Source organism: Salvelinus alpinus, chromosome 28 (genome assembly GCF_045679555.1).
Source record: "Salvelinus alpinus chromosome 28, SLU_Salpinus.1, whole genome shotgun sequence".
NCBI lineage: Eukaryota > Metazoa > Chordata > Actinopteri > Salmoniformes > Salmonidae > Salvelinus > Salvelinus alpinus.
Window position 1 is genome coordinate 27,220,000 of NC_092113.1, and position 22,186 is coordinate 27,242,185.

At 46.2% G+C, this 22,186-nt stretch overlaps 1 protein-coding gene across 1 annotated transcript in view; it reads right to left on the reverse strand.

Annotated features, from left to right (window-relative positions):
- The window catches only part of LOC139557578 (inactive dipeptidyl peptidase 10-like), a 47,462-nt gene that overhangs the window by 19,058 nt on the left and 6,218 nt on the right, over positions 1-22,186 (reverse strand). The window contains exons 2-5 of the mRNA XM_071372571.1: positions 4,172-4,286; positions 3,462-3,557; positions 3,228-3,322; positions 2,490-2,561 (exon numbers count right to left, since the gene is read on the reverse strand). Of these exons, the coding sequence (XP_071228672.1) occupies positions 2,490-2,561; positions 3,228-3,322; positions 3,462-3,557; positions 4,172-4,286 (378 nt within the window). The remainder of the gene's footprint in view (positions 1-2,489; positions 2,562-3,227; positions 3,323-3,461; positions 3,558-4,171; positions 4,287-22,186) is intronic.

Sequence of the window (22,186 nt, forward strand, 5' to 3'; positions counted from 1 at the left end):
CTGCTGCATTTCCTCATCGCCATCCATCCTCTCCTTCCCCTCTTTTTGGGTAAAACAAAGGGAATAACTCTCATAAGCACTGACGCACACATACATATGCACACGCCTAATTAGTCTGACTACAGATGTAGGATCTTCATTTGATCATCCTGTTCGGAATTTTAAAACTTGTAGTGTATTTGAGGTTTAAAACGTCTTCTGAAGTTTCCAAATTCACATTTCCTGTTTTTATTTTCCTGCTGTAGCATACTGGATCAAATTAAGAACCTACATCTGTAGTCACACACAAAAACAATTTGTCTGACTATTGAGGATTTTAAGGAGCGATTTAACCCCTCTGCTACATAGGAACTTTGTTCTCTCCCATATGCAGCCCCCACCATCCCTACTCCTAACTATATCCCCCCTTTCAAAATAAATGTATTTCCACCCACTAGGCACAAATCTCCCCCAAAGCCCCACCAGCTACATCTAGCTAATATGAAATCCAGGGGAGAAGCCGTTCAACTTAACAAACAGCCCACTAATCCATTTCCCACCACTGCAGCCCTCTCCTCTAAGCATCCATACTCCTGATTCTTTTCCACCCCTTCTGATTGACTTCCATTGGACAGGATGATCTAAGGGCAACTGGTGCATATCACATGTTTTTCTCCCCTATCTCTACTGCGTCTATCTCTCTATTCTCTCTGTCCCTCTCTCTATCTCACTTTGCCATTCTCAGCGGCATACAGATCCTCTCCCCAATAAGAAAGCCGGTGCTTGCTGCATACTGCTTCAGTCAGCAGAAAACCCCCAGAGATAGAGAGAAAAAAGTGAGTTATAGAAAGACTGAGGGAGTGAGAGAGAAGCAAAGCAGAAAGAGAGCAAAATATAGAGAAAGACTGAAGATATATCCCCCCACATCCACCACAGACACCACTGTTCACATACATAAAATTGCACATGTGGCCAGGTGACATACAAGTGTGCATACATCTACTCACTCAAACTCTGTGCATATAGATGGGGATAGAACATCCTGCTGATGCAACAGTAAAAATGCAAACAGAGAATTGTAGACAAACCAACACACAGGTACTGTAGAGCTATAACCTATTGATTCATATATCTGAAGCATGTAATGATGCATGTACTGAAGCTCATCAGTTACTAGATCGTTCAATCAGACTGAATGAGCTCTGCTATCTATATCTCTTGAGTGGTGCAGCGGTCTTAGGCACTGCTTCTCAGTGCTAAAGCCGTCACTACAGACCCTTGTTCGATTCCAGGCTGTATCACAACCGGACATGATTGGGAGTCCCATAGGGCAGCGCACAATTGGCCCAGCGTAGTCCGGGTTTGACCAGGGTAGGCCGTCATTGTAAATAAGAATTTGTTCTTAACTGACTTGCCTAGTTAAATAAAGGTAAAATATATATACATACACACCATCTAAAAAGCAGTATTAACGTGCAAAAAATTATACTTGTGTTTTTGCTTCCCCATTTTACAACAGTGCTAATCTGATCATCAACTACTAAATAAGGAGAACAGCCGGGCTGTTCTGACAGGGCTTTGTAATAAGGCAAAAATTGGGCTGTGGGCTTATTTTTTTCTTAATAATTTTTTCCCTCCTCTCCCATTACCTGTATATTACACCTTTTGCTCACTCCTTTGGGGAAACAGGAAACTATTTATTAAGCGAGCGGTTATTTACAGAAGGAGTAGGTCGGGGGGGAGACAGAGAATGCTGTCATAAGGCAAAGAGAGAAACGGGAAAACGCATGTGTTGTTAGAGTTGCTTGTTATGCTGGGGTTTGCCTCAAACCACCTGCAAGTGTGCATTAGACATTAGACTCTCATATAAGCTTCTCCTTTACATTCCCCGCCGGGCGATTTCATTACCGCATGCAGCTCCAACTTTACCACGCTATCTCTCCCTCCCCCTGCCCTGCTATCTACATCAAACTCTCTCTCAGCCATTCATACCCTCCATCCTTCTGCACCCCTTCCCCCATCATTACCCAGTCTGAAGATTGCCAGTGATTTCACTAGTGGCTGTTGTTTGAATAGCATGTAGAGCAACAGACTGCTGCAGTCACTAGTTTCCCTTTCTCTTTCCCTCTCCCTCCATCTTTCTCTCTCCCTCTCCCTCTCTCTCTCTCTAACTGTTTCATAAGGGGATTTACTGTAAAGGCTGGATTAGAATGCATGGCATCATTGTACTACAGTCACAATGCAGTTGGGAAATAGACCTGTCATTAGTCGCAAACGGAAACAGATTTGACTCAATTGATTTTCTCTGATGGTCTGGAATCAGTTTGTGGCGTTGCTGTGTAAACCTGTGTTCAATGAAAGCGAGTGGGAAACCCTTGTTGCAATCAAATCATCTTTGGTGTCTTTGGAGAATTGCTTTGACAGTGAGTATGATTATTGATGAAGATTGACACTGTAAAATAGATGGTTCTTCTGAACATTTTATTTTGGTCATAACCAGAGTCACTCACCGGTTGAATGTTGTATGTCAACAAGACAAACCTCTTGTCTGCAGACACATGGAACTTTGTGTAAGTCAAATCCTGAAGAAAACATGGTAAGATAAACATGTCAACAACATGCCTAGATCTAATATGAGACTTAACCTTCAAGAACAACATCCCTGGAGCTAAGTAGTCATAGATAATGTCAGAGATAGGACTGCACTTGGGAAGCCATGGCCATAGTTACAGTAGGTCTGCCTATATCATGAGCAGAATGCTAATTACTGTTGTAGGCTTACAGCTACGGTGTGGGATTAACATAGTAACAGAGATGATACACCAAGTGAGAATCTGGCGAGAGCCGGAGAGGAGATGACATCTCCCCATCTTGACAACAGAACCCTGCTTAGCTCCTAGGCAATGACCCACATAAGTCTGTCAGTGTCGCACAGAGCCAGGCGGTGTTGTTCAAAGTGAGGCTCTTGCTTGAAAAATCTCTTTGAAGCCGTATGTTGAAGGCTTCAATTGAACAGTGAGGGAACCAAATAGACCCAAAAGAGCTTAAACTGTCACTGCCTCTGCATATCTATATAACTGTATAGTTACTACTGCTCTCGACTGTTACAACAGTCGTTCTATAGTTCTTTCTCCATCTGGGAGGACCACTCAGTCTCTATTGAATTTGCCCGGCTGACTCCGTATATGAGCCGATCAATAGTGGAATACAGCTCCTCTCCTGCGGGGCCGTTACGGGCCGTTACTCACTAAAGAGCTGTTGTCCAGCAGGGTAGCTGTGATGTTGGAGTGGAGGCTGTAGGACAGGACATGACCCTCTCTGGTTCTGAGAGCAACCTCATTCTCTGGAAGGGACAACACAGGCCGAAGGGAAATGGTTACCTTTCGGTTGGTTCACTTAATATAACATGAATGGGAGCTTGCCCTGGCTTCCCTATACATGTTCTATCTCGTTCCCCCGCTTTAGGGTATCAAGGCTCTTACCATCCAACCAGGTCACACAGGGGTCGTGAACTGTATACTTCTCACTTTCCAGATCCTCCATGGTGAGACGGGATCGCAGAAACAGGTGAGACTCATCTTCCAGAGAAAGAGAGAAAGCGAGAGAAATTAGAAAGTGGGAGAAAACAAATGGGCAAAAACACTCCACACCATTTCCACCCGGAATGAACAAGAAGCTTCCTCTATTCACACAGAGCCAAGGCACAGCTGGTGCTGCGGCTCAGCTTGTTCTTAGCATAACACTGGAGTCTCATCTTTTGTCTGAGTCTCTTTTCAATGCAGGGGAATTTTGTATTTGTCAGTGTTGATTTGTTTTGTGAAATTGTGAACGTCATTGTTGATATGTTTATCTGATGGAGAGTCTCTGTTCTCACTCCTCCTCCCACTGCATCCTCTCTCCTTCTCTCCATCCCTCTCTCTCTCTGTTCTTCAAGCCTCCTTCTCACTCACCCCCTTCACCCCTCCTTGCCTTTATTCTCTTTCTCTCACCCTCCTGCATTCTTTTTCTCTATTTGTTTCTCTACATCTTTCTTTTCCTCCCCATTCCTTCTCTTCCCTCCCCCATTCCTTCTCTTCTTTTCCCTCCCCCATTCCTTCTCTTCCCTCCCCCATTCCTTCTCTTCCCTCCCCCATTCCTTCTCTTCCCTCCCCCATTCCTTCTCTTCCCTCCCCCATTGTGTGTTTCATCTTACCAGGTGTGAGCATGATGACTGAAAGGATGACCAGTGATAGAACACCAACGATCACCATCATGGCGATTGCAATGCCCTTCCAGTTCCGAGGTGGACCGGCTGAAGCATGCATGTCCTAACAAGAGAAGCACACACACACACACACACACACACACACACACACACACACACACACACACACACAGTGATGAGTGTAATGTCCACACACACAGCTGAGGGAGAGAACATTAGTGCCGCTTCATTTCCACAGCCTCACAGTAGGGGTTTCTCTCTCAGACACGCAGATCTGCGGTGTAGGCAACAGGGAGTCTCTGGGGGAATAAGAGTTTCGTACAGCCTCTCACTATGACAGAAAAATGTGTAATTTAGAGTTCTTCTCCTTTGCCAGGGAAAAATGTTTAATTGATTGCAGACTATAATTTCTGTCATGGTTTAATTTCTCGAATCTGTTGCCTCATTTCACCTGTAACAGCTTTAATGGGGTACATGGTAGGGGTTGGGAGCGGGAAGGGTGCACGTTCCATGAAAGGTGAGTTAGCTACCTGGAAGACCAACATGATGAGGTGTGATGATGAGAATTAATTTAACAAAAAGTTCAAGAACACAAGGTGAAACATAAATAAGATGGAACAGTACAAGAAACAGCTGCTGTAGGAATATTAAGTCTGTATATTCTCCTCCAATGCTCCTCAGAGCTCTACTGGAATAAGGGAGCCACAGTATCAGTCACGATTAAATACAACTGCAGACGATTCCAGAGTCCTCATATATAGTGTGTGGCTGTCTGAGACAAGACACCGGGGCATTATATTCATTGGAGTGTGAGAGCGCAATCACAATGCAGCCATAAACCTCATGGCCTGGCCCTGTCCTCAAAGCAACAGAGCCATGGCTGGCTGCTGTTTTCCATCACCCTCACCTTCCCGCAGGCCTTGATGGAGGATGGGAACAGCCATGGGGATTGCTGGTTGACAGATTGCTGATCCTCCATCCAGCCATGTGTTATACCAGCTGTCTCCGAACCACCACTATACAGCCACTGTTGCACTCACACAGACACACACACACATCTCCACTTATGCAATGTACAATCCCCATCCTCACATGCTCTCCACCTATCTACATACTGAAAAAACTTAAACCACAATCACACAAAGACACAATCATAAAAGTCAAATCAAACAGTTGACATAACAACAAGAAAAGGGCCATGGAGCATATTATTGATACCAGTAGAACCAGAAAGGGAATGATATCTGTACATAGTTCCACACTTCATAGGCTAATTTTAAGAGAGAATACTCAACACATGTACAGTATATCATGTTTCATGTTTTGTGTGTAGCCCAGGAAGAGTAGCTACTGCTTTTGCAACAGCTAATGGGGATCCTAATAAAATACCAAATACTACACCAGCTCTGATACTCTTCAGATGTGGCAGGACTTGCAAACTATTACGGATTACAAAGGGAAACCCAGCTGAGAGCTGCCCAGTGACGCAAGCCTACCGAACGAGCTAAATTACTTATATGCTCGCTTTGAGGCAAGCAACACTGAACCATGCATGAGAGCACCAGCTGCTCTGGATGACTGTGTGACCACGATCTCCATTGTCGATGTGAGTAAGACTTTTAAACAGGCCGCAGGCTCAGCGCATGCTCTGACCAGCTGACAAGTGTCTTCACTGACATTTACAACCTCTCCCTGACCCAGTCTGTAATACCTACATGTTTCAAGCAGACCACCATAGTCCTTGTGCCCAAGAACAAGGTAACCTATCTAAATGACTACCGCCCTGTAGCACTCACATCTGTAGCCATGAAATGCTTTAAAAGACTGGGCATGGCTCACATTAACACCCTCATCCCAGAAACCCTGGACCCACTCCAATTTGCATACCGCATGAACAGATCCACAGATGACGCTCTCTCTATTGCACTCCACACTTCCCTTTCCCACCTGGACAAAAGGAACACCTACGTGAAAATGCTGTTCATGGACCACAGCTCAGAGTTCAACAGCATAGTACCCACAAAGCTCATCACTAAGCTAAGGTCCCTGGGACTGAACACCTCCCTCTTCAACTGGATCTTAGACTTCTTGATGGGCCACCCCCAGGTGGTGAGGATAGGCAACAGCACAACCACCATGCTGACCCTCAACATGGGGGCCCCTCAGGGGTGCGTGCTTAGTCCCCTCCTGTACTCAAATCAAATCAAATTTTATTTGTCACATACACATGGTTAGCAGATGTTAATGCGAGTGTAGCGAAATGCTTGTGCTTCTAGTTCCGACAATGCAGTAATAACCAACAAGTAATCTAACCTAACAATTCCACAACTACTACCTTATACACACAAGTGTAAAGGGATAAAGAATATGTACATAAAGATATATGAATGAGTGATGGTACGGAACGGCATAGGCAAGATGCAGTAGATGGTATAGTGTACAGTCTATACATATGAGATGAGTAATGTAGGGTATGTAAACATAAAGTGGCATAGTTTAAAGTGGCTAGTGATACATGTGTTACATAAAGATGGCAAGATGCAGTGGATGATATACAGTACAGTATATACATATACATATGAGATGAGTAATGTAGGGTATGTAAACATTATATTAAGTGGCATTGTTTAAAGTGGCTAGTGACAAATTTTTACATAATTTCCATCAATTCCCATTATTAAAGTGGCTGGAGTTGAGTCAGTATGTTGGCAGCGGCCACTAAATGTTAGTGGTGGCTGTTTAACAGTCTGATGGCCTTGAGATAGAAGCTGTTTTTCAGTCTCTCGGTCCCTGCTTTGATGCCCCTGTACTGACCTCGCCTTCTGGATGATAGCGGGGTGAACAGGCAGTGGCTCGGGTGGTTGTTGTCCTTGATGATGGCCTTCCTTTATGGCCTTCCTGTGACATTGGGTGGTGTAGGTGTCCTGGAGGGCAGGTAGTTTGCCCCCGGTGATGCGTTGTGCAGACCTCACTACCCTCTGGAGAGCCTTACGGTTGTGGGAGGAGCAGTTGCCGTACCAGGCGGTGATACAGCCCGACAGGATGCTCTCGATTGTGCATCTGTAGAAGTCTGTGAGTGGTTTTGGTGACAAGCCGAATTTCTTCAGCCTCCTGAGGTTGAAGAGGCGCTGCTGCGCCTTCTTCACAACGCTGTCTGTGTGGGTGGACCAATTCAGTTTGTCCGTGATGTATACACGAGGAACTTAAAACTTTCCACCTTCTCCACTACTGTCCCGTCGATGTGGATAGGGGGGTGCTCCCTCTGCTGTTTCCTGAAGTCCACAATCATCTCCTTTGTTTTGTTGACGTTGAGTGTGAGATTATTTTCCTGACACCACACTCCGAGGGCCCTCACCTCCTCCCTGTAGGCCATCTCGTCGTTGTTGGTAATCAAGCCTATCACTGTAGTGTCGTCCGCAAACTTGATGATTGAGTTGGAGGCGTGCATGGCCACGCAGTCGTGGGTGAACAGGGAGTACAGGAGAGGGCTCAGAACGCACCCTTGTGGGGCCCCAGTGTTGAGGATCAGCGGGGTGGAGATGTTGTTACCTACCCTCACCACCTGGGGGCGGCCCGTCAGGAAGTCCAGGACCCAGTTTCACAGGGCGGGGTCGAGACCCAGGGTCTCGAGCTTGATGACGAGTTTGGAGGGTACTATGGTGTTAAATGCTGAGCTGTAGTCGATGAACAGCATTCTCACATAGGTATTCCTCTTGTCCAGATGGGTTAGGGCAGTGTGCAGTGTGGTTGCGATTGCGTCGTCTGTGGACCTATTGGGTCGGTAAGCAAATTGGAGTGGGTCTAGGGTGTCAGGTAGGGTGGAGGTGATATGGTCCTTGACTAGTCTCTCAAAGCACTTCATGATGACGGAAGTGAGTGCTACGGGGCGGTAGTCGTTTAGCTCAGTTACCTTAGCTTTCTTGGGAACAGGAACAATGGTGGCCCTCTTGAAGCATGTGGGAACAGCAGACTGGGATAAGGATTGATTGAATATGTCCGTAAACACATCAGCCAGCTGGTCTGCGCATGCTCTGAGGACGCGGCTGGGAATGCCGTCTGGGCCTGCAGCCTTGCGAGGGTTAACACGTTTAAATGTTTTACTCACCTCGGCTGCAGTGAAGGAGAGCCCGCAGGTTTTGGTAGCGGGCCGTGTCAGTGGCGCTGTATTGTCCTCAAAGCGAGCAAAAAAGTTATTAAGTCTGTCTGGGAGCAAGACATCCTGGTCCGCGACGGGGCTGGTTTTCTTTTTGTAATCCGTGATTGACTGTAGACCCTGCCACATACCTCTTGTGTCTGAGCTGTTGAATTGCGACTCTACTTTGTCTCTATACTGGGACTTAGCTTGTTTGATTGCCTTGCGGAGGGAATAGCTACACTGTTTGTATTCGGTCATGTTTCCGGTTACCTTGCCCTGGTTAAAAGCAGTGGTTCGCGCTTTCAGTTTCACGCGAATGCTGCCATCAATCCACGGTTTCTGGTTTGGGAATGTTTTAATCGTTGCTGTGGGTACGACATCGTCAATGCACTTTCTAATGAACTCGCTCACCGAATCAGCGTATTCGTCAATGTTGTTGTTGGACGCAATGCGGAACATATCCCAATCCACGTGATCGAAGCAGTCTTGAAGCGTGGAATCAGATTGGTCGGACCAGCGTTGAACAGATCTGAGCGCGGGAGCTTGCTGTTTTAGTTTCTGTTTGTAGGCTGGAAGCAACAAAATGGAGTCGTGGTCAGCTTTTCCGAAAGGAGGGCGGGGAAGGGCCTTATATGCCTCACGGAAGTTAGTATAACAATGATCCAAGGTTTTACCAGCCCTGGTAGCACAATCGATACGCTGATAGAATTTAGGGAGTTTTGTTTTCAGATTAGCCTTGTTAAAATCCCCAGCTACGATGAATGCAGCCTCAGGGTGTGTGGTTTCCAGTTTACAAAGAGTCAGATAAAGTTCGTTCAGGGCCATCGATGTGTCTGCTTGGGGGGGATATATACGGCTGTGATTATAATCGAAGAGAATTCCCTTGGTAGATAATGCGGTCGACATTTGATTGTGAGGAATTCTAAATCTGGTGAACAGAATGACTTGAGTTCCTGTATGTTGTTATGATCACACCACGTCTCGTTGATCATAAGGCATACACCCCCGCCCCTCTTCTTACCAGAAAGATGTTTGTTTCTGTCGGCGCGATGCGTGAAGAAACCAGCTGGCTGCACCGACTCCGTTAGCGTCTCTTGAGTGAGCCATGTTTCCGTGAAGCAAAGAACGTTACAATCCCTGATGTCTCTCTGGAATGTTACCCTTGCTCGGATTTCATCAACCTTATTGTCAAGAGACTGGACATTGGCGAGTAGTATGCTAGGGAGTGGAGCGCGATGTGCCCGTCTCCGAAGCCTGACCAGGAGACCGCTTCGTTTGCCCCTTTTTCGGCGTCGTTGTTTAGGGTCACCGGCTGGGATCAGATCCATTGTATTGGGTGGAAGGCAAAACACAGGATCCTCTTCGGGAGAGTCATATTCCTGGTTGTAACGATGGTGAGTTGACGTTGCTCTTATATTCAGTAGTTCCTCCCGACTGTATGTAATGAAACCTAAGATTACCTGGGGTACCAATGTAAGGAATAACACATAAAAAAACAAAATACTGCATAGTTCCCTAGGAACGCGAAGCGAGGCGGCCATCTCGGTCGGCGCCGGAAGTAGTACTCCCTGTTCACCCACGACTGTGTGGCCACACACGACTCCAACACCATCATCAAGATTGCAGATGAAACAACGGTGGTGGGCCTGATCACCAACAACGATGAGACAGCCTATAGCGAGTTCAGAGACCTGGCAGTGTGGTGCCAGGACAATAACCTCTCCCTCAACGTCGGCAAGACACAGGAGCTTGTCGTGGACTACAGGAAACAGATGGCCGAACACGCCCTCATTCATATTGACGGGCTGTAGTGGAGCGGGTAGAGATCTTCAAGTTCCTTTCAAGTTCCTCTGTGTCCAAATCGCTAAGGATGTATCATGGTCCAAAGACACCAACACAGTCAAGAAAAGGGCCCAACAACACCTCAGGGGGCTGAAAAGATTTGCCATGGGCCCTAAAAAAGTTATACAGCTGCAACATTGAGAGCATCTTGACTGGCTGCATCACCGCTTGGTATGGCAACTGCTCGGCATCTGACCACAAGACACTACAGAGGGTTGTGCGTACGGACCAATACATCACTGGCGACGAACTCTCTGCCATCCAGGACCTCTACACCAGGTGATGTCAAGTCATAGACTGTTGTTTCTGTTCTCTCTGCTACCGCACGGCAAGTGGTACCAGAGCGCTAAGTCTGGGACCAAAAGGCTCCTGAACAACTTCTAACCCCAAGCTATAAGAATGCTAAATAGTTAACAAAATAGCTACCTGGACTATCTGCATTGACCCTTTCTGCACTAACTATTTTTTGACTCTATGCACACCCACTGGACTCTACCCACACACTCACACCTACTCACAGGCACACTGTCGCCACACACACACTTACTACTCCTCACATACGCTGCTACTACTGTCTGTTATCTCTCCTGCTGCCTAATCCTGAGAAACCTAGCTAAAAAAATGTCATTCCAAGGCTGTGTGAGCCAAATATCAGCCTGAAAAGTTGTTTGAAAATGATGTGACAACGGGGAGACAGCTCCCATATCTTGACTGGTTGCCAGTGTGGGACTCCAGCCAAGATCTCATCTTTGATAAATCTCCCTGGCTCCGGTTTCATAACGCGTTCAAATTAAAACCACTACCTGTTTCATAACACGTTCAAATTAAAACCACTACCTGTTTCATAACACATTCAAATTAAAACCACAGGGACAACAACCACAAAAGTGATGTTTCTACGCTGAGTGCTCTACAGAGAGATATCAAACCAACTGATGTGAAAGCAAGGTTCTCACCACTAAAGTTACTGTTCTTGTCTTGCTTCTTTCTTTGATTGTCTGACTATATTCTATTTTTTATGATCTCTCTGCCTCACAGCACAATCATACAGGTCCAGAGCTCCAGACCAATAAGTCCTCCCCTGATGTGCTCCTTTCTTTGATTGTAGCTGCTATTCTCTATCTCTGTAATTCTCTCTGTATAGAATAACTATCTTCAAAGTAATGACTCGAGACGTCGGGTTTGATATGAAAGCTTCTTTTAGTAATAATTCTTGATCACGTTACATTTAACAACTTTAGATTCTACAAAGCAATGCTAAGATGCTAGCGCAAAGGAGCCAAACGTAATCACCTGTTAATTGCACTTAACTAGCGCGTTCACTCTCTACTTCCTGTCGCAAGGCATTCTGGAACTTGCAGTCAAAAGCGTAATTCAATACTAACCAATACAATTACATATGTAAATAACAGTAAAGAAATATCTTTAGATACAGCTCAATTAATTAACTTAAACATTAACTCTGTAACACATTAAAGTTACAACATCCTCCCCCCCCGATGAACAACTGTGTTCATCTAGATCTCTAGGCAGTATATCAACTGAATAGGTCTCCTCAACAAAGTCCCTGAAACAGTACGAACTGAACATGATCTAACTAGGCCATCTCGGCCTGGAAACAGTTCCTCAATCTTTCCTAGTTTCCAGGTTTGTCTGGGTGTGTTATCTTCTCCAATGAGTACAACGTCACCCGCTTTCAGTGGGGTGGGCTGTGGTGTATCACAGCGGTGTGCTGACTTTAGATCCAGCAAGTAGTCTCTTCGCCAACTGTTCCAGAAACTGGTCACAAGTCTCTGCCTGTACTTCCATCTGCGTGTCATGTCCTCCTTGTTTAGCGTTGGGTGCTGAGTGTCAGCTGGAAATGGCTTTGGAGGCAAAGAGGTTAGTCGTTTACCCACCAGGAAGTGTGCTGGGGTCAGGGGTTGTGGTTCATCCACTTCATTGTGCACGAAGGTCAGAGGCCTAGAATTTAGAATAGCTTCAACCTCTGTCAGGACTGTGCACATCTCTTCAAAGTTGAGTGAAGCTCTCCCAAGAACCTTTCGCAGGCATGTTTTCACTGACCTGACAAGTCTTTCCCAGAATCCGCCCCACCAGGCTGCTCGCTCGGCGATGAACCTCCAGGTGATGCCCCTTTCTGAGAAGAAAGCCAAGAGTTGGGGCTCTTCGATTGCCTTCCACAGCTCTTTCAAGTCCTGATCAGCTCTCTTGAACGTTTTTGCATTGTCTGAGTAGATTACCTTGCATAATCCTCTCCTTGAGATTAATCTTTTTAGAGCTAAAAGGAATTTCTCTGTTGACTGATCTGAGACCAGTTCCAAATGCACTGCTCTGGTTACAGCACAAGTGAACAGTGCAATGTATGACTTCTTCACAGACCCATTTTCTTTCACATAGAGCGGTCCTGCAAAATCCACACCTGTGACTTCAAATGGTGGCGATTCCGTTATTCTGTCTTTTGGTAAAGGCGCAGTGACCTGCTGTCCGGCCCTTGCCTTGAATCTTTTACACACTATACATCTTGCCACTGTACTCTTGACTAGCTGCCTAGCACGCAAGATCCAGTATCGCTCCCTGATTTGTACTAGAGTGTCTCTTGCTCCAGAATGCATCACCTGCTCATGGTGGTACTGTATCAGCATTTCTGAGTATCTGTACTTGTTGGGCAGAACCCATGGGTGCTGCTCTCTGAATGTGAAGCTGGACTGTTGCAGTCTTCCTCCTACACTGAGTAGTTCGTGTTCGTCCAGGAACGGTTTCAGTTCTCTGATTTTACAGTCATTGTTTAGGCTTTTTCCTGCCTTCAGTATTTTGATCTCCTGTCCAAAACTCTGTTGTTGTGTTACCTTAATCCAGTACTTTTCTGCATCGAACAGTTCGTCAGCAGTCAGTTCACCTTGTATCTTTATGGTTGTACGAGCATTGGCTATGAATCTCTTTATCCAGGCGGTGACTCTGAACACTCTTTTCAGTTTGCTGTACCTTTCAAGCTCCAACACAGGTTCAGGGATGTCTGTGCTGTTTGCTGCGAGTTGTACAGAAACCTGGCAGCTGGACTTGAGTTCTATATTCACCTCTTCCGGAACCTTGTTATCATCAGTCTCTTCGGACTGATTGGGTGATATCAGAATTCTGGGTCCATTCCACCATAGCTCGCTCTGTATCAAGTTTCGAACAGTTTGTCCTCTTGTAGGGAGGTCAGCTGGATTAGTTTTCCCTTCAATATGTGACCATGACTCTGGATTGGTCAAGGACTGGATCTCCGTCACTCTGTTCGCAACAAACTGTTTCCATTTCTGAGCTGAGCTGCAAATCCAATGCAGCACGATCATCGAGTCTGTCCACATTTTGATCTGTTTTTCTTCCATTTTCAGTGTGGTCATCAAGTTGTTTGCTAGTCTCGCTCCAATCACAGCTCCCATGAGCTCCAGGCGTGGCAGCGTCATTTTCTTGAGTGGGGCTACCCTGGACTTGGATGCGACTAGACTTGTTGTTTCCCTGTCTTGTGATTCACCTTGCAAGTAAGCTACTGCACTGTAAGCCCTTTCACTTGCATCACAGAACACGTGTAGTTTCAGGGTGTGGCTATTATGTGGCCGCATGTCTGTTCTGTACCACCTTGGTATGGTGAGCTGGTGTAACTGGGGTAGTTCTGAACACCACTGTTGCCATTCTCGTGTCAGATCAGGTGGTAATTCTTCGTCCCAGCTGAGTCCCCTCTCCCACATTTCCTGGAACATGCACTTGATCCTGATGGTGAAGGGTGTCAGGAAACCAAGAGGGTCGAAGATACGTGCAGACGACTGCAGAACACTTCTCTTTGTGTTTTCCTTTTGCTTTAGAATGCTCAGTAGCGGCCTGAGGTCAAACACAAAGTCATCTGTTTCCGGTCTCCATACTAAACCTAAAACCTTCAGCACTAATCCTTGTGTTTCTAGCGTCAACGGGTGGTCAGTTGTCGTACTCTCCTCCCATTTCGTTTTCAATTCAGGAGAATTGGTCATCCATTTGCAGAGGTCCATGCCTGCAATCGACAACATTCGCTTTGCAGTTGTCACAAGGTAAGCCTCTTCAACATTGCGTGAACTTGCAATGAAATCATCTACATAGAGTGACTCTCTCAGTATCTCTACAACTTCTGGTTGTTCTGTTTCATATTGTTTCAGTTGCTTCCTGATTGTAGCTGCCAGCAAAAATGGACTTGGGGAAGCTCCAAATACCACTCTTTTCATCCTCAGCACACGCAGCTCCTCTTCATTTTCTCCCCTTGGTGGGCCTGTGAGCCATAGAAATCTCACGGCGTCTCTGTCTCTCTCTGCTAGGGATATCTGCAGGAAAGCTTTCTTGATGTCTGCCATGAATGCGATCTCATGTAGTCTGAACTTTATCAGAACGCTAAGCAGATCCGGATTCAGGTTCGGTCCTGTGAGTAGACAGTCATTGAGGGATGGACAGCCATCTTCATGGGACGAGGCATCAAACACCACTCTCAGTTTTGTTGTCACCTTATCTTCTCGGAGTACTGCATGGTGAGGTAAGTAGTATTTTACGTTGTCTGCACTTGATGCGTTGTCCTTGGGCACGTCCTCTGCCATATCCTGTTGTAAGTAGTCCTCTACCACTTCATTGTATCTGCTGTACAACGTCACATCCTTCTTCAGTCTTTTCTTCAGACCTTCAAACCGTTTCTTGGCGATTCTATAGTTGTCTTTGAGTTCTGGCATTTCTCGTTTCCATGGCAACTCCACGTGGTATCGCCCATCTTTGAAGGTGGTTGTTTCCTCGAACCTCTGTAGAGCCTCGGTTTCCTCTGGGTTCTGTGTTTTCTCGCTTATAATACCCAGACTCAAGCTCCCAGAATGCATGCAGTTGTTTGGAGACTAGTGTGTCTTCATCAAGTGGGATGAACATGCAAGTTGCCTCGGCGACACTTGACATGAACACGGGTCCCTGCACCGACCATCCAAAGGTGCTCTCTAAAGCAACCAGCGTCTCCGTCAGTCGCTCCACTCTGCCTGATACTATCTGCAAGTAGTAGTCTGCTCCTATCAGGACAGAGAGTTCAGGATCATTGTCATCTCCTGGAAAGTCTGCGAGCTGCAGTCCCTTTCTATTGAGCTCATGTCGAATCTGTTCACCAGGAACCTTCATCACAGCTGTGCACACTTGTGGGGTTTCAATTGCCTCTATCTCTATTCTCTGCTGTTTGTCCCAGACATTCTCCAAGATGACTTTCACTGTGTTGCGTTGGGACGTTGCTGGGGCAGAGGAGCCAAACGTGTGAAGAGTGAGTGCCTCTTGTCTGATTACTGGTAGCTTCAAGCCCTTCACAAGGTTTTCATGTATGAAGCTTCTCTGACTGCCTCCATCTAGTAAGCAACGAGCTATCTTCCTGCCCGATGGGCCTTCTACCCATGCCTTTGCCGTTTGTAGCAACACAGTGTTCTGTCCATCTGGTTTCATCTTCACTGAATGGGGAATAACTGAGGAAACAACAGCATCTACAGAAACAGTAGGGGGTTGCACCTCACTCCTCTTACCGGTACACACAGCAATGTGATGTCTGCTTCCACATGTTGCACATGACACATCTTTGACTTTACAGAATTTTGCTATGTGTTTCTGTCCTAAACATACAAAGCATCTTCCCATTTTCTTCAGTTTCTCTTTGCGTGTAGCAATATTGTGGTCAGGGCAGTTTTCTGATTTGTGGTCTGCACTGTCACAGAATAGACAGTTTTGTTCCTTCTGGCTGGCTGTATGCAGTGCTGCAGCAGAGGGCATGTTGGGTCTTTTTGTTTTCATTTCATTGGAGAAGCATGACTTGTTCCATGGTTTGCTCTCTTTCTGTTGGTTGCATGATCTTGTCATTTGTAGCGATCTCTCCCTGCTCTGAACCTCCTTCTGTAGGAAACTGACAATCTCAGACACTTTCCATTCATCATCTACTCCCCTCTGACGACTATAGTCAAGAGCTATGTCCTCTGGAATCATCTGCAGTAAGATTGGGCATAGTAGGCTTCCATAGGTTTCTGACACTACACCCAGTGATTCCAGGCTCCTAATCTGAATTTCACATTCATCATATAGCTGCCTCAATGCATTTAGATCAGAGGATTTCTTCACAGGAGTGAGATTCAGCAGCTTTGACATATGAGCACTAATCACAAGATCTTTCCTTCCAAATCTGCTCTTGAGTAGAGCGATTGCATCATCATAGTTACTGTCTGTTAACATCAGTCCTGCTACTGCCTTTGCAGCTGGTCCAGTGAGATATGTTTTCAGATAGGTAAACTTCTCTTTATTACACAGTGAATCATTGTTGTGAATAGCAGTCTCATACTGACTCCAAAACTCCTGCCACATACTGACATCTCCATAGAATTTCTCAATAATCAACTTTGGTAGCCTTACTGATTGTCTCTGTGATCTGTTTGAGTTAGCGTCACTCACCCGTGCTGGTAGTGGATTGAGATCCTGGTTTTTCTTTATCACTCGTTGTGCACGGCTCTTAAGCATGATAACGCGCTCTTTGTAATCCTCCGTGCATGCAATCTCTGCCTCCAATCCGTCCAATGGGGTTAACTGTTCAATTCCACCATCAAGTTCAAACAAACTGTTCTCCTTAGCTAACAGCAATTCCAACAATGTACTCAAGTGATCGGTATCCGGATTTGACTGGGATATTTCCACGTCAATCTGATTCAAAATCCGTGTTGTGGCACTTCGAATGGTACCCCGCTTTCGTCTCATTCTTTCGGTTTCATTCCGACGTTCTTCCTCAGCCATTTCAGCCGCTTCTTCGTCGCAGCTCATATCCCGGGTTTCGGCACCAAAATATAGAATAACTATCTTCAAAGTAATGACTCGAGACGTCGGGTTTGATATGAAAGCTTCTTTTAGTAATAATTCTTGATCACGTTACATTTAACAACTTTAGATTCTACAAAGCAATGCTAAGATGCTAGCGCAAAGGAGCCAAACGTAATCACCTGTTAATTGCACTTAACTAGCGCGTTCACTCTCTACTTCCTGTCGCAAGGCATTCTGGAACTTGCAGTCAAAAGCGTAATTCAATACTAACCAATACAATTACATATGTAAATAACAGTAAAGAAATATCTTTAGATACAGCTCAATTAATTAACTTAAACATTAACTCTGTAACACATTAAAGTTACAACACTCTGTTCTCTCAGCACAGTGCACAGTACTGTGCTGTACAATAGTGGACCCGATCAACATCATTCCCTCTGATTGGGTGTTATGTAAGATATGGAAGAAAAGAGACTCTAGCAGGCAGACACACACACACACACACGTGCACACACACGTGCACACACACACACACACACACACACACACACACACACACACACACACACACACACACACACACACACACACACACAGAAGAGAGGAGACCCTAACAGAGAGACACGGTTAATGTAATTTCCCTTCGCTCTTCTGATTCGACCACAATTAGTGTTTTGATTTCAAAATCCTTCCCTAATTACTACTGTATGCAACACTCTGCTGAAACATCCCCTCTAATGGGATGCACCACCATGGGAAGCACATCAGATAGAGCGGGAGAACCCTGTGCATGCTGGCTGGGGGAAGAGGGAGTTATGTCAAAGTTGCAAATGAGACACAGATACAGGAGACGGGAAGATAATCCCAAGGGTGGATACACACAGCCACCATATTCTGGGTGTGTTTCAATGATGGTGACGCTACATCTGAGGAATCGAGGATTCAGCACAGCACTGATTGCCAGAAGAGGTGGACAGATGAGGGGTTTTATTGACATGTGAATATCACCAGTGCACGCTTTTTGGTGACCCGAAAAAGAGAATCATGACAATAAAACAATTATAATGTATAATACCACTGCTCTGTGAGCCATCCATCCGAGAGAGAGTCGAGAGGAGCCTATGATAAAGCTTTGATGAAGCTGTCAGTCAAACCAACCCACAGGCAGTCTATACTCTAGTCTATAGACTAAATGGAGCCTTGTATTGTATGTGCAACCAACCATGTATCTCTTGGGGAGAGACCTCTGCAAACATTTGCAGTGCTGACTACGTTTGTAGCGTCAGTGAGAGATAACAGAGTTCCCCTAACACCATGGCCAACAGACAGAGCAGACCAAGGGAATTCCCCTCAACCAAATGAGAACAGGATCATACAGTGTGCAGCTGAACAAGGTCCAGCGGGAAACAATTCATAGAAAGAGAGCAGCCGGTAAAAGGGACTTTAGATGGGACACTAGAAAGCTTCTCTCCCCACAAAATATGACACATCCTTGTGTAATCCCTGGACCGATAACCTGACCCCTTCTTCATTGAGCAACTCAACTAACAGTTACAGATAAAACACATGCTGAAACACATACTGTATGTAGACTGTAATCAAAACACCTTAATTGTATGTTTGGCTACAGACTCAAAAATGGAAACCACACAAAATAGAATTGCTCAATTTGCTCCCAATGCACCAGAGGTAGTTCATAAATTAGACTCTGGGGATCTCCTTGTCTGTCTGTCTTTGGAACAGGCGGTGAAAATAACACAATAAATCATCGGGAGCAGAATCACAGCTAATGAAGCTATTGTTGAGACATACTGACTCTCATCTACATATCCAAATCCCACCAGCTACATAATTCTGCAGCAACCAATCACTATTAAATCCAAGATGGCGTAGCAGTAGGACGTGTCTTTGTCTTGTCTTGTCCCGTGTAAATAGTCTTCGTATTTTTCGTATACATTTCGTATATATTTTAATTTCACTTTCCATCTAGGAACTGAATATACATTCCTACATTCCGCCTCACCCAATGTGGTACGGACCTGCTATTTTTTTATACTTTAGAACCGTAACCCCATTCAGAAGCTAGCCAGATAACTAGCTACTAGCTAGTAGTCAGTTAGCCACTGCTGCGGTCTTCACCCTCAACTCGGACACAGCCAGCTTCAATACCGGGCCAATACCTGCCAGTCTGCAAGCGCGATATCAACCCAGAGCATATAGGACTGCTTTTTCTCTACCACATCACCGGATTCCTGACGCAAGCTCTGGACAATTACACCGTATCATCACAGCTAGCTAGCTGCAACCGAGTGGCTACTACTGGCTAACACCTCTGTCCCGAAGCAAGCACCAGTTAGCCTTGAGCTAGCCTCGAGCTAGGCCCATTTGCCGGCTAGCCGAAGAGGTCTACCAGCGAATTCTTGGGCTACAATACCTCTTTTGCCAATTGTACTGGACCTTTTTTTTGCCGACACAGAGCCCTGCCAATCCATCACAACTGGTCTAAATCAGCTACAAGCTAATTTAGCCATTTTTTTGCCGCTGCTAGTAGCTTTTACCTTCTGCACAGACACCAGCCCTGTTATTAGCCTGGATATTACTCACCAATTTACCAGCATCGGACTGTCTCTCGACAACAACGCCGGATTCCTGCCGTAATCCCTGAGCCACTACTTCTGATCCTCACAGCTAGCTTGCAGCTAGCGCAGCTAGCGCCACTGCCACGAAGCTAGCACCAGTTAGCAAACACAATTCTACAATTCACAACCTCTCTTTCGCCATCCGGCTTGGATTCTCTGTCGACACGACCACGTCTGAGCAGACCCCCTCCGTCTGAGCAGACCACCCCCCGGGCTACTAACTTTAAACGCCGCGTGCTAGCTTAATGGAGGCCTCCCTGCTCCATCTACGGCTGCCCCCTGGACACTATGATCACTTGGCTACATAGCTGATGCATGCTTGACTGTCCATTAACTCACGGTACTCCATTCTGTTTATTTGTGTTTTATCTGTCGGCTCTGTGCTTTAACTCAGGATCTGTGTGTAGTTAATCCGACCCTCTCTGCCTAGTCGTCGCCATTTTTACCTGTTGTTGCTGTGTTAGACTAGCACCCTGTTATTGCTGCTGTTATCTTACCTGTTGTTTTAGCTAGCTCTCCCAATCAAGACCTGCAATCACTTTATGCCTTATTGTATGTCTCTCTCAAATATCAATATGCCTTGCATACTGTTGTTCAGGCTAGTTATCATTATCATTGTTTTGGTTTGCAATGGACCCTGTAGTTCCACTCTCCGTACCTCTGATACCTCCTTTGTCCCACCCCCCACACATGCGGTGACCTCACCCATTGAGACCAGCATGTCCAGAGATACAACCTCTCTTATCATCACCCAGTGCCTGGGCTTGCCTCCGCTGTACCCGCGCCCCACCATACCCCTGTCTGCACATTATGCCCAGAATCTATTCTACCACGCCCATAAATCTGCTCCTTTTATTCTTTGTCCCCAACGCTCTAGGCGACCAGTTTTGATAGCCTTTAGCCGCACCCTCATCCTACTACTCCTCTGTTCCTCAGGTGATGTGGAGGTAAACCCAGGCCCTGCATGTCCCCAGTCACCCTCATTTGTTGACTTCTGTGATCGAAAAAGCCTTGGCCTCATGCATGTCAACATCAGAAGCCTCCTCCCTAAGTTTGCCTTACTCACCGCTTTAGCACACTCTGCCAACCCTGATGTCCTTGCCGTGTCCGAATCCTGGCTTAGGAAGGCCACCAAAAATTCTGAGATTTCCATACCCAACTATAACACTTTCCGTCAAGATAGAACTGCCAAAGGGGGAGGAGTTGCAATCTACTGCAGAGATAGCCTGCAAAGTTCTGTCATACTTTCCAGGTCTATGCCCAAACAGTTCGAACTTCTAATTTTAAAAATTAATCTCTCCAGAAATAAGTCTCTCACTGTTGCCGCCTGCTACCGACCCCCCTCAGCTCCCAGCTGTGCCCTGGACACCATCTGTGAATTGATCGCTCCCCATCTAGCTTCAGAGTTTGTTCTGTTAGGTGACCTAAACTGGGATATGCTTAACACCCCGGCAGTCCTACAATCCAAGCTTGATGCCCTCAATCTCACACAAATCATCAAGGAACACACCAGGTACAACCCTAAATCCGTAAACATGGGCACCCTAATAGACATTATCCTGACCAACCTGCCCTCCAAATACACCTCTGCTGTCTTCAATCAAGATCTCAGCGATCACTGCCTCATTGCCTGTATCCGCCACGGGTCTGCGGTCAAACGACCACCCCTCATCACTGTCAAACGCTCCCTAAAACACTTCTGCGAGCAGGCCTTTCTAATCGACCTGGCCCGGGTACCCTGGAAGGATATTGACCTCATCCCGTCAGTTGAGGATGCCTGGTCATTCTTTAAATGTTACTTCCTCACCATATTAGACAAGCATGCTCCGTTCAAAAAATGCAGAACCAAGAACAGATATAGCCCTTGGTTCACTCCAGACCTGACTGCCCTCGACCAGCACAAAAACATCCTGTGGCGAACTGCAATAGCATCGAAGAGCCCCCGCGATATGCAACTGTTCAGGGAAGTCAGGAACCAATACACGCAGTCAGTCAGGAAAGCAAAGGCCAGCTTTTTCAAGCAGAAATTTGCATCCTGTAGCTCTAACTCCAAAAAGTTCTGGGATACTGTAAAGTCCATGGAGAACAAGAGCACCTCCTCCCAGCTGCCCACTGCACTGAGGCTAGGTAACACGGTCACCACCGATAAATCCGTGATAATCGAAGACTTCAACAAGCATTTCTCAATGGCTGGCCATGCCTTCCTCCTGGCGACTCCAACCTTGGCCAACAGCCCCGCCCCCCCCGCTGCTACTCGCCCAAGCCTCCCCAGCTTCTCCTTTACCCAAATCCAGATAGCAGATGTTCTGAAAGAGCTGGAAAACCTGGACCCATACAAATCAGCTGGGCTTGACAATCTGGACCCCCTATTTCTGAAACTGTCCGCCGCCATTGTCGCACCCCCTATCACCAGCCTGTTCAACCTCTCCTTCGTATCATCTGAGATCCCCAAGGATTGGAAAGCTGCCGCGGTCATCCCCCTCTTCAAAGGGGGAGACACCCTGGACCCAAACTGTTACAGACCTATATCCATCCTGCCCTGCCTATCTAAGGTCTTCGAAAGCCAAGTCA